This window comes from Anoplopoma fimbria, chromosome 20 (genome assembly GCF_027596085.1).
Source record: "Anoplopoma fimbria isolate UVic2021 breed Golden Eagle Sablefish chromosome 20, Afim_UVic_2022, whole genome shotgun sequence".
NCBI lineage: Eukaryota > Metazoa > Chordata > Actinopteri > Perciformes > Anoplopomatidae > Anoplopoma > Anoplopoma fimbria.
The window spans coordinates 5,530,318-5,543,536 of NC_072468.1; the positions used below are offsets into that span (position 1 = coordinate 5,530,318).

Genomic DNA, 13,219 nt, shown 5'->3' on the forward strand with positions numbered 1-13,219 from the left:
TTGTGAGTTGGATATTAAGCTGAATATCCTCAGTGACTGTTTTCCAGAGACTGTGAAAGGTTGTGGATAACGGATGGATGGGCTTTAACACTAGACAAGGTTTTAGATCACAGTAAGACAGCACTGAAACTCACTCAGGCTCCAGTGAATTTCTGCCCCCTCCCTCATGAGGTGGAGGGACGGCTAAAACAATCTTTAAATCAGGACTTCAGCCGGTGAGATGGAGAGATAAAAAGGGTAGTGGAAGAGAGATGTGGGGTAAAAGGAGAGGAGGGAGGCTAAGGTTGAGCGATAGAGAGACAGAGACAGACGAGGGTACAGACGGAGTAGTGGACAGGGACAGAGCGATGGCCAGGCAATGACATTATGACAGAGAGAAATCAGGGGAGAAGAAAGAGAAAAAGACTGACAGCAGGGGAAACAAAGGATAAAAAGAGAGAGACAGACAGTAAAAGAGAGAGAGAAAGAAAAGAGTTGGAATAAAAGGCAGATATAGAGAGAGTAGTTCAGAGAGCCTATCATATTAAAAATGACACTCGCACTGTGCCAACCTGAAGGACAGTAAGAAGAAGAAAGCAGAAGCAGTCAAACATTTGCTTCAATATCCGGTTGACCCCTGGGGGTAATTTATGCAAGATGTAGAGCTGCCGTTCAGTGAACTAATATCTTCAAAATCCACAATGATTCATTTATCACAATCCAAAAGAACTTGGCTTTAGGTGTCTAGAATTAATGAATTTTTTGGTTGCAATCTGGAAGCTAGTCACAGCACCATGTGCTGGCAGGAAACACCAGACTGCAGCAGAGAGATACTTATCCATCTGGTGCAGTACTGTTTGTGAGCTTTTGCAATCATTTGTGTGCGTAGTTGTGGATGCACATGAGCACCTATCTGCACACTCTATGCACATTCATGCTTGCGTGCTGCCCGTGTGTGGCAAACAGTGTCTTTGTGTGTGAGACACTGCTGGTTACAGTTTGAAAATGTTCGATACCACAGCTGATGAGTTTCAGTTCCTTACCAAAACAAATTTAACAAAGTGAACATATCAAATTCATCAGTGGTTAATTTTAAAGGGGTATTTCATCAATATGATATTGTACTTCCATAACACTAGGCGACTAACAAGAGACAGGTTTTCAAAAGAATCATTCAAATTGGAAGGGGGCCTGAGATAACTAAACATTTAACTCTTAAATATAGATTAAGCCTGTAAAACACTGGATCCACCAATCCCATTATGCAATCCCATAGCGTCGTTTGTACCCTGCATAGTAAATGCCCATGTCTTGCAAACTACATGCCCCTAGTTTATAACAAAGCAGTCGTACTGAAATGTTGCCTTGATAAAAATGATTAAAGTAAAACAATTTCCAAATTAATTTAAAATAGGAAATATCAGCTCAAAGAATAATAAAATCAAGACTAGGAATCTCATCAAGCCTTCAATTGCAGCTTTTAGTAATTGACAGTTTTTAATATTTGCTGCTACGGGCAAAAAGGCAAAAAAGTACTGAGGTATGATACCCTATCCTAGTGAATCTCTCTGTGTAACTGTATGAGCTATACCATGTCTGTGGGCCTGTGTGTGAATGAGTGTGTATGACTACGTATGTGTGTACCATCTCTTTGTATGACCCCTATGCACTCCCCTCCTACTGTTTCATAAGCAACATCACAGAGACATTTGACAGATTTCCCTTACGTTTGCAGAACGGCTGTCTGCCCGACCAGGTCCCGTTGGGGAAGCAGATCCTCTCTGCCGACCCGTACAGCGTGTGTCCCACTGCGCAGGTGAAGCGCACCTTGCTGCGCACTTTGAAGTTCCCTGCGTCCCTGGTGGCATGCACTGGTGTGCCAGGATCCCCACAGGTGCCCGCCGAGTCGCCTGCAATGGGAGATAACCAGACAGGGAGCAATGTAAACAAGACCCTGAAGATGCCATCCACTTCAACTGTCTCTGTTTGTGTTTACAGATGGACCCTTTTAAGCTGGTATGGCAGTGAATTACCACACAATGTTCCTATGAAGCGGAGGGACACTACAGAGAGGACTTACAATCAAACTGTACATCTTTTGAGTCCTCCGGGAAGCAGCTATAAAACACACAATGCACCAATGAGCACTTGTCACCGCGCCAACAACCTGGAGGTCCAATACCTTTTCACGGCTTTGACACCAGGAGCTTTCTGTCCATAAAAACAGCAGGGCCAGCATTAAAAGGCAACCAGCTGTGGTTATGAGGAATGATGAATGCAGTTTGACCTCTGAAGCCAAATGCGCTTTCATTATCCTGAATTATCTCTCCTATCTTTTATTCTGTGGAGTACTTTCAGTGTATTGCACCACCTGTCTTGGACATCTATAAATTAACTGGTATATAAAAAAAGATACTGTGGCTCTTGTAAATTCTCTTCTCGTGTCCTCATTAGGGCCATCACTAATGGACGAAAAAAAAGGTTTTCTATCTGAACCATTGAATGGGAGATAAAGATGATAGGTATGGATGAACAGCAAGCAAAGGCAAGTGTTGTGTGAGTGAGGACAGAGTCCAGGTTTTTTTTTTTTTACTGGGGACATCCTCAGAGCAAAGGAAAAAGCACATGACACCAACCACCGCTTCCACCGCTGCTTCTGATCTCCCAGAAATTAAACCAACTGACGCAATAAAAGAGAAAAATGTTTGGCATCAGAAGACAGAGTATCACAGAAAGAGAGATATAAAAGGAACAGACAAAGCCGAAATGCAGATAGGCAGATATTCAGACGGACAGAGACAAAGACAGAGAGATAGATCACTGTGGTTGTCTGTACAGTATATGCGTTGTCTCTTTGTGAAGGACCTGTGCTTTATTTGCTGCAAGATCCCGTTCTTTGAGCTGTGCACACACCCTGTGCATCATTCCCTGTGCGTTGGCTGCTGCTCTCGGTCTGCTGTAATACTGGACTTGTTGACAAAGCCTTACTGCACAAACACAGAGCTCATATCTTCTACATGCATCCCACTGCTCACATCTGCTCAAACTGGATTTGTCAGGTCAGAGGCTCACAGCTGGAGATGATTAGTTTGTGTGTGGTTGTGGTTAGCAATGAGTGTGTGTGAAAAAAGTGTATTGTTGCCTACCTTTGTTCTGCATATGTCTGTCTGAGAGTGTTCTCGTTGAATGTGTTTGAGTCCCCCATTCTGTCTTTGCATGTACTTGCATACACTCGTCTTTGCAAGTGCATGTTAAGGATGCGTACTTATTTGTTGCCTGTGTGTGTGTGTGTGTGTGTGTGTGTGTGTGTGTGTGTGTGTGTGTGTGTGTGTGTGTGTGTGTGTGTGTGTCCACTTGCGAGTGCACATATGTGTGTGTGTATGTCTCACAGCAGCTGTCGGTACTTCATTAGTCTCCTTCGGTTAGGTGAGGCAGCCCGGCTCGGCATGTACTGTGCCAGTTATAATCTCTCTAATTGGGATGTTGGTGGATTTGGTTGGAATCCGAGTTAATGTCCGTTCACCAGGCTCCCTTTGTGAAGAAATAATAAGGCCTTCAACTCAGCCATGCAGCAGACAAAAAGGGGAATGGCTTCGCAAGCAGTTTTAAACCTCCTCTTACTAATTGACAAAGGAGGACGGATGAGAGGAAGGATAGACGCATGGATGGATAAATAGATGAGACATGTTACTGAGGCTGGGCTGGACTTCTGAGGAATTCATAGCCCAAATTATGGTGTTGCTATTGGTGATGAACACTCTCTGAGAATACAAATGTGCCATTTAAATAATTTCTAGTCCTGCAGACAAAGCTGTCTATAGACTCCGCAGCAACCTTTCTGCAAATAAACTTTAAAATCCTTGCGGAGGCATCACCAGACAGAGGCATTTAAAGTGTTAGTAGATATACTAACCCTTTCAAGATAGCTCGTTTATTTTGCCAACACTACAGTTCTAATTGCATCACCATAGAAGCCTGTGAATTTGCTGCATCACAACTTCACTTCCTGTAAGCAACAACTCAGATAAAGCTCCGTTTCAGCAACAGCTGAAACAGATGTTTACTTTCATGGATCTGAATTCATCAAGCCTCTGTGCAGCAGTACAGAAAATTGCGATTGCAATAGATTGAGATGCAAGAGTTGTTGTGCGATGTTTGCACAAATGGTGTCTTTTTTCATTTTAATTTGCTGATTTCATAGTTAATTAGGAGCACTGTTGCAGTACAATACCGTGAAAATGTTACACTCTAACGACTATTTATAACCAACGTCAATATTAAAGATGTAGCATAGTTATATGGTTTCCTACAGGTCACAAAAACCTAACTACATAATTTCTGCACTTTCTCTTAGTTTGTCCGTTTGTTTTTTTATTTTTTATAAATATATATATATATATGCACTAAATCTCCAATTTATATGATCATGATAAGGTCAAAAATTGAAATCAGTGGTGTCAAATGCTGCGCTAAGGTCAAGCAGCAAAAGTACAGAGCAGTGTCCAGAGACTGCAGCCATTAGTAGGTCATTTGTAACCCTTAGAAGAGATGTTTCGGTACTATGTAGCTTGCGAATTAAAATTGTCAATAAACGCTACATTGCGGACTGTGCAGGTTGATTGCAGCCAGGTATGGAAGCTAAGAATGGGGCTATAACAACCCACTCCGAAGTTGAGTGGAGGGATGGGGCCGGAGATAAAAATCTGTTTACCATGGGCCATGAGGGAATCAAAATTGCTAAAGTTCCATTTTAATATTTCTGAGGCCTGACTAGGAATGTCTATAAAGCCGATATGGATAAAAAAGCTCCTGGGAGAGGGGGTTCTTGGCCAGGGTGCTAGGAATCTGGTCCAGTATGTCAGTCACCTTAGTGCCTGGAAAGTAGAAAGTCGCCACTGATTTCTTTTTGACGTTCCTCACGATTGAATCCCCAATAATGAGCGTGGTTGGAGGGGAGGCGGACTGAGGAGGAAATTGTACCGGTGATGACAGAATGGATCGAAAACAATTGACAGAGAGGGGAGCAGGATTGTGAAGTGCACTGTGTAACGGCAAGGAATGGGGCGGGAGGAGGGCCTAGGTATGACCGGTGGAGGGATCGGAGGCGACATTGAGCTGTAGGATAGTGAAGGCAGGGGAGATGGAGAAGGCTGGGATTACCAAGCCAGAAAAGGGAAGATATGCAGGTATGCAGCGCATCCATTTTTCTGCAAGATGTCATAGTTAGGACACGTAGGAGAGGAGAGCCTCCCTTTCTGCTGACCGGTGGTTTAAGTCTAGCCCCAAGTTGGACCCAAGAGGGAGAGACAGAGAGAGCAGCAGGACAGGCAGCAGTGGCATCAGACTCTCGGGCACAGGTTGTGTGGACTGTTCTGGGCCAAAGATGATGGTGTCCATGAAATTCTCAGCTTCCTGGATCTGGTAGAGCGTGGAGATTCTCTGTTGCAACTATGCAACTTTATCAGCAAGCGGACGCAGCTGACACAACCAGATGGGGAGCTGAGTGGAGCCATGGTATGTGGATGAGGTGGACACGTGGGCTCCAGAATGGGAGCCTGTTGCGGTGGTCAAGTGGTGGAGATCCTAGTTGTGACACACCATCAGTGTGTTGGATCACAGCCTCCAAACTCAATGTAGGTAGGTAGGTAGGTAACTAGCCTAGCTGTTAGTTTTTAACAGGAGTAACAATAAATTTGAAATATTTGATCAAAAACAACATTTTGTTGGCTTCGTTCTCCAGTTTTATCTCCTTCCAATGTTAATAATGCCCAGGTTTTCCTGGCAAACCTTTGTCTACCGTGCAACACTTGCTCTTTTGACCATAAGCATTAAAATGACATGCTATATTAGATTCTACGGCTATAATTTCAGGCCTAAAACAGCTCTTAGGCTGTACACAGCAGATTATTATGCAGGTGCAAACAAAAGAGAAATACTCCACATCACCTTCATATCACTCCTTCCATTCTGCAAAACTAAGAACAAAAAATGTCATGGAAACTGACAATGAGAGAGGTTTGAGTCTCTGCAATCATGCGCATCTCCTTACTATCCTGGGAGTTTAAATTCTCTACTGCCTCACTACTTTCCAACTGTCTCAGTAAATACAAAATATTGAAGGAGAGTGGAGAGTTTGCACCCCCATTTAAAGAAGAAGAAAAAAACACTTTCATACGAGTCTGCTTACAAACATTACTTCTGGGCCGGTGAGTTGAACAAACCAAGTGAACATTCAGTAAAGAGAATCCACTTAAATGGTCAGGAATGCTTAAGTGAGATGGGAGGTAGGAACACAGAGGGGACTGAGGGGGGAGCTTTATAGTTCTGCAGACATACACTAAACTTTCTTTCAGGTTTTCAGGAAACGTCAAGAGAAGAGCCTGCAACTAAATGTGCTGAACACAGAAAATTCTGTTAAAACTTTTGGTTGCCAGAGTCCGCACTCAGATTACTTCAGGGGTGATATTTCTCACTCGAATGATTGTTTTATGGAGGAAGCAACATTTGCTTCTACACTTTCTTTGGCTGAGGAGTGAAGTCATGACACCCTATCACTGTTTTAAAGTGGAAGGATGGGTAAGGGTTATTTCGTTCTGATCTACCATCAGTGTATCTTTACAGTCATCATCAGCCAAATGCACAACAGTGCCTGTTCTGAAATGCTGTAACTGCTTTGAGTAGATGGGGAATCGGTGGACAATAACGGTCAGATATTTTGGAATGTAGGTACAATTAAAAAAAATAACTTTAAGAGCTCCACATGGCTCTAGTTTGAGGGCAGTAAATTGGCTCAGTAGGCTGATAAATATCCCGTGCTTGTTTGCTCTTCACACAGTCTCTATCCAAATATCCCATCAATGCCAGGACTCCCAGGTACTACGATAGAGTTTTGGTTTGGTTTTACATCAAAACAAAATTGGGCACTAAGACAGCTCTAGCGGGCTCTAATACAATGGAGTTTAATTATATTTAGTTTGAGAAATTACATTTAAATAATTCAAATGTAATTGTCTTGAATGTGTGTCCTGATTAGTCTGTATAGTTTTCATTGGAACTACTTACTACCAAATAAATAGTCCTTATGAGAACTGTTGACAGTGTACTCTGTGGAGTATTAGGGGCATTGTTTCTTTATAAAAAAAAGATTTTTTTTAGGAGTCATCTTTTAATGCTATGAACTACACAAACAGAATTCCATTATACTCCATGGTGTTGGGGTGATGGCATTAATCTCAGACAAAGATATCTTAAAGCCTGAGCAAACAGAACTAACAGTATCTATGTGGCTTGATATCACTAGAGGAAATTGAGAAAATATGTTTTAATATGTTTTGGTAAACAGAGAATCTCTCTTTTGAAGGCACAGACTAAGTTACATTACATTACATTACATTACAGTCATTTAGCAGACGCTTTTATCCAAAGCGACTTACAGGAAGTGTATTCAACATAGGTATTCAAGAGAACTACTAGTCACCAGAAGTCATAAGTGCATCTCCTTTCTTAAACAAGCATCTTAAAGCATAAACCAGAGCAAAAGTATAGTGCAGAGGCAAATTACTACGAAAACAATAATTGCAACAGAATAATACGAATATAATAAGTGCTACAAACTACTACGAATAGGATAAGTGCAGTAAACGAATACGAATTCAATAAGTGCAGCGAACTGATACGAATACAGTAAGTGCAACAACTAATACGAATACAATAAGTGCTACGAGGAAGGCTCAGGGTAGTACTTTTTGAAGAGGTGAGTTTTCAGCCTGCGCCGAAGGCGCATACTCTACTAAACAAATCAAACAACTACCTTCTCTAATATGAGACTGATTTAAGTGTCATAAGGGAGAGTGAAAGAGAAAGACTTTTGTTTCATTGTGTGAAAGCATGAAGGAATAGGAATACTTGTGTATGTGTACCACTATATTTGTGTACCTGAGCAGTGGGGCAGTGGACCGCTCCAGTGTCCGTTCAGTTGACAGGTGAGTGATGAGTCTCCTATGAGCTGGCGGTCTCCAGAGCAGGAATAGCGCACCGTGGAGCCAAAGGTGAAAGTCTCTCCGCTCATCACTCCGTGGGGAGGTGTACCTGGGTGGCTGCAGTCAACCTCTGCATGACAGAGAGTGAGGAAATTAAATGTTGTATGGCTCAGCAAAATCCCCAAAATCCCCACCAATACTGGTGACACAACCAACGTTTTTCTACTGTTAATAAATGGCTTGATGAAAGAGGGACATACATATTACATGGCTTGGTGCTTCATAAAGAAACATTTCCAAAACTAAAAACCCATCCGGTAGCATGTTGATCTACAATTCTGTGAACTTTGAGTCTATATGCAGCTCAGAGAAGCTTGTGTAGAGAGAACAATGTGAGAAGACTAATGTGCCCGAGTATTAAAACAAATATTGGTTTGCTTGTGAAGAGCTACTTGTCTTAATCATTTTTCATTAAAAAGTCAATTTGATTTAATTTTGTATATACACTTAAATGAATGCTCAATGGGTTGTTTTCAGGACTAACATCTGATTTGGTACGTTACTTTCTGTGCTACTTTATCATTCTTTCGACTCTTACATGTTTGTGGGTGCTGTTACATATTCAGCTTAGTTTTATAATGCAAAGGAAGTTTCTGCAAATATTATTTCTTAAAGAGTCAGTGAAGCCTGGAGATATGAATAAACATTTGAGACAGACACTCCTCTAATTACAATTCCGCTTGATAACTTAAATTCCGTGCGTCATTGCTCTTCCATGACATTGAGGGCTTTCTGAGCCTGTGTGCAAAATGCAAAGATTTACTCTTGATCATTCCACTAGAAATAGGTCATTACTGTTGGCGACCTCCCGCAAAAGTAGAGTGCACGACGAGCCAGGTGTTTGAGAGACATCCTCAGATAAACCCTACAGCTCACAGACGGTTGTTGTTAGAATTTCAGCGTTTGGTTTTGAGGGAACATTAGCTATAGCCTGAACAACTGGCCCTATGACAGTTTCCCCATTTCTCCATTAGGCACAGTGCAACATAACCATAAGCCACTGGGGCATCGAACATTACACAGATGCTCTCAGCCACAGCGTTTAGCAACTTGTACCATTTAAACTCTAGAAGCAAATGAGGACACAAACAAGGTTGTGGACACTCAATCGAGAGTGAAACTTCCCTTCATTTTTCATTTGCATCTCTTGCTTTGTCTATCAATTAATTAACTTTTGCATAAATGCACTAATTGCATAGAAAAGCAGATAGGCTGATGCACTAAATAACGAACAAGAAAAAGACAGGAGAACACTGGTAATACAATGATTTGGCAGTTGATCGCCAAGGTAATAGTCTAAGTAGCCACCTTACCTATGCACTCTGGTAGAGGTTTGTCCCAGTGGCCCACCGGTTGGCAGGTGAGCACCGATGAGCCGAACAGGTAATATCCCGGGTTACAGTCGTAGAAGACCACGCTGCCGAATGTAAAGATACCGTGCTCAATCTTACTCTCCCGGATAGAATTAGCAGGGATACCTGGATCTGTGCAGTTTACCACTGAAATAAAAAGAAACAAATATAGTTGTACCATCATGAGTCAGTCAATTAGTTTAATCATAACAGGGGAATACTGACGCCAGAATACTGACAGCAGCAATCAAATCTATTTATATTACTGCAAGGATATTCCTGGCTAGACAGACTTTTTGTATGTTATTTCAGGCAAATTAATGCTCAGTGCATTAATGCATAGTGGAATAACAAATTGTTGAAAAAAAGCCTGTATTCCTGTGGCCCCAAATGGAGTCTTATCGAAGCTCTTTATACCCTAATTTTACCTCAACATAGCAAAGAGTTAAAAAAGCAAGACAGCACAACTATTAACAGGCATGTGGCAATCTGCCTAATTAATTCCACCCAGCATCTTCACTGGGGATCCGACTTTTCTTTCCTGGATGCTTTGCAGCCTTCTTTTGTTTGGAGCCTCATTTGCATAAATACTATCTGTCAGCATGTTCCCACAGTGAGTTAATAATAGAACTGTTGATATGACCTGATCAGTGGCCTTTTCTGTTTATTCTACAAACAGGAAGACAAGTGAGTTCAGGCTATATTTCTCAAATTCACAAGCATCCATTTAAAAGGCAGTCGAAATTCTCTAAAACTGCACTACTTGTTTAAACAGCTGAAAGTAGAGGGTGAAATTAAGCTCAAAACAACATTTAAGTTAAATCAATAATGCAAATACACGGAAAAACTAGTTAATTGTGAGAAAATCTTAGTGGAAACAAACACACATTTTGACAAACAGAGTCATGACAGTTTAATACGATTCTAGTATTTTGATCTTTTACCAGGTCTGTCTCTAGGATGCCATTCACAGTAATGAAAACTGTGTCTCTTCACATCTGACTGCCAACAAAACTCGTGCCAAGAGGAGGGATATTTTTAAATGGGCCAAGTCTGGCAAATCTAGCCTTGGTCGACTAGATTCACAGGTAGCAGACCAATTAAAGCCAAAATGGAAATCAATCAAATGGCTTTCTTTAATTGTGTTTTAATGATCACTTCCTGATCTCTTACTTTGTCTTACAGAATGTTTAAGCCAGTTGAGATCACATGTACCTACATTTATTACAGCCCCACGCTGCAACAAATATATGCATTAAGCTAGAAGCATTTTCAAAAGGAATATATGAAAAAGCATTTTATTTTTTCCCAAGCATTGTTCAAATAAATCGCTTCCATCATTCTGCACCATATATCTATTGTCCATTCCATTTTATTCGGGGAGAAAAAAATGGAAATGGTGGAAAACATTTTCAGAGAAAAGCATTGTCAACCTGTCAAATTATTTTGGGCACACAAGAAAACATTTCTCTGCTATGGTCCCACACAAAAAATGCCTGGAGTGTTGCTGATTGTAATGCACCACTAATGAGCCTAACCTGGGCAAACAAAAATTGGACACAACCAAAACACAGCCACCGTCTGACACTCTCAATAAGATGTCTTCCACTAAATGCACTCTGAGCTCTGAAGCCATCAAAGTAATCTCTCCCTGCAGCAAGCATCTTGGTAAAAACTGGCAGTAGAAATTGTAGAAACAATTCCCCTTTTTCTCACCCCTTTCCATACATTCAGCTGCAAGCTCGTTATAGCTGTTTCCCTGCTTCTGCTCCGAGGCAAGGGCTCCAGATGTTGTTACCTAATGCTTAACTCAGAGAAGTAGAACAGATAGTGACTTTTCTCATTCACATCAATAGATATGTGGACACAACCTCTATCCATTCTGCCTCTGTGTTCATGCCTGTGCAAGCTGGCGGTCACTGGCTGCTAATTCCTGAATGATCACGATACATCTGCTGGCCTCTGAATTCTTCTGGTCATCCTAGCCTCTGATTCCTGAACCATCACAAAGCACCGTAAAAAGCCATTTCATTCAGTTCCAACACTTTGGCTGGATCCTACTTCTGCTCGCTGGCAGCTAGCTGCTCTACTGATGGCTGGCCTGCTTCACAGGAGCAGAATTAGATAGAAGTGGCTTCTGTTATCCAACATTAAAACACCTTTGGTTGTAGTGATACACTGACAGATACACTCTTCAGAAATGGATAATTGCAGGTGGTTAATGAGATGCATATGGCTATGACAAATCTGCGAGTTCCAAATTCTTGTAGTAATTCTTGCTTTCTTTTTTTCCTGTCCGTCTCGCCTCCTGAGGCAATGTCTGTGGTTTGAGCCTTAGCTGAACATGCTGGCAGAGACAAGCAGCTTTTTAGTTCAACTGTCAAGATACATCTGCATCCTTCTGATACTTTGAGTCAGTCCAGCTGCTAATCATTTATGCAGGAGCTCTGTAGCTGGACTTTACCTCTGCATGTCGGTGGCTGCTGGCTCCACTGGCGGTTGGCCTGGCACTGGGCGGTGGAGGGTCCTTCCAGGGTGTAGCCTTTGTTGCAGAAGAAGCGCACCACATCATTGTAGTTGAAGCCGTCGCCCGTGGTGCGGCCATAGATAGGGCTACCTGGGTGGCCGCATGTGACAGCTGAAGTTGACACGCATCACCCGGGGATGTGTCAGGGACGAGGAGTAGGTTGGAGCAGAGGATGGAAGATGAAAGGCAGCAAGGGATGGATACAAAGGGAAGGTAAATTGGACGGGGGGGAGACACAGAGTGTGTGGAAAGAGAGAGAATAAGGGAGAGAGAGCAAAATTCAATAACGATGATCGATAGGTGATGTACAGTGACACCTATCATAGGAATTTCATTATCATATCATTAACCTCAAAGGACAATAGGATAATTAGGAATCAAGACATGATCTTGATTTGGAAAGGGTAAACAGCTGACTTTACATCGCATCAATAGGTGACTAGGAGATTGAGAATCACATTATGAGGATATGTATCAACTATTGACTTCAGCGCTTCTACAACTGAAGGAGAAGGAAGCTATTTAACAGTGATTTAAATCTTTAAGAATGCGAAGAAATTATTATCAATTGATGTATTTTAACAATGCAATCAAATCATTGCGTTTGATTTATTAGTTTCTTGTGAATACAAATTTACACATTAAAGGCTTCCTTGTAAAATGATCAAATCAAAATCTAGGATTGAAAAATACAATCGTCTCCATCAGCTCTTTCCGATCTGAACAATAATGTCTACAGTGAGAAAATCGGGAATAACGCACACCTGATCCCTACTTGCAGTCAATGAGGGAGTGAGAATTGTTGTTGAAGTACTTACAGATACAAACTGGGAGCTGTCCAGACCAGTTGTGGTCCTGCTGGCAGATCCGCACTGAGGAGCCAATGAGCCTGAATCCAGGGTTGCATTGGTAAACCACTGTGTCTCTATAACCAAAGTTCTCCCCGATCACCTGCCCGTTCACAATCTGCTCCGGAAGACCACAGTGACCGGCTGCAGCCAAAAACAAAACAGTGTTGCAAAAATGTTTTACTATTTAATTGTCTTAATGTTTATCTCTCTTTCTCAACAAGATCAGGATTTTTTTCATAATGGAGACCAGGAAAATACAGCACACATTCCCTAACACTTGTTGAATATGGTAATAATTACACTCAGCTGTCCGAACATAAGCGACAATTCAGTTGTAACTAATGTGGGGGTCAAATTTGTGCACTAGGTGCAATGCACTTTGCATTAGAAATCATAATGAACTATTGCAGCCAATCATTCATGTGGTCCAGTACTTAAGTTCCGCTTTCTAGTGTCTGAGAATAATAGCTC

The 13,219-nt window shown here is 41.7% G+C and overlaps 1 protein-coding gene across 1 annotated transcript in view; it reads right to left on the reverse strand.

Moving 5' to 3' along the window:
* LOC129110230 (CUB and sushi domain-containing protein 3-like) overlaps nt 1–13,219 on the reverse strand; it is a 211,891-nt gene that overhangs the window by 32,005 nt on the left and 166,667 nt on the right. The window contains exons 53-57 of the mRNA XM_054622416.1: nt 12,716–12,889; nt 11,835–12,008; nt 9,332–9,517; nt 7,915–8,088; nt 1,707–1,889 (exon numbers count right to left, since the gene is read on the reverse strand). Of these exons, the coding sequence (XP_054478391.1) occupies nt 1,707–1,889; nt 7,915–8,088; nt 9,332–9,517; nt 11,835–12,008; nt 12,716–12,889 (891 nt within the window). The remainder of the gene's footprint in view (nt 1–1,706; nt 1,890–7,914; nt 8,089–9,331; nt 9,518–11,834; nt 12,009–12,715; nt 12,890–13,219) is intronic.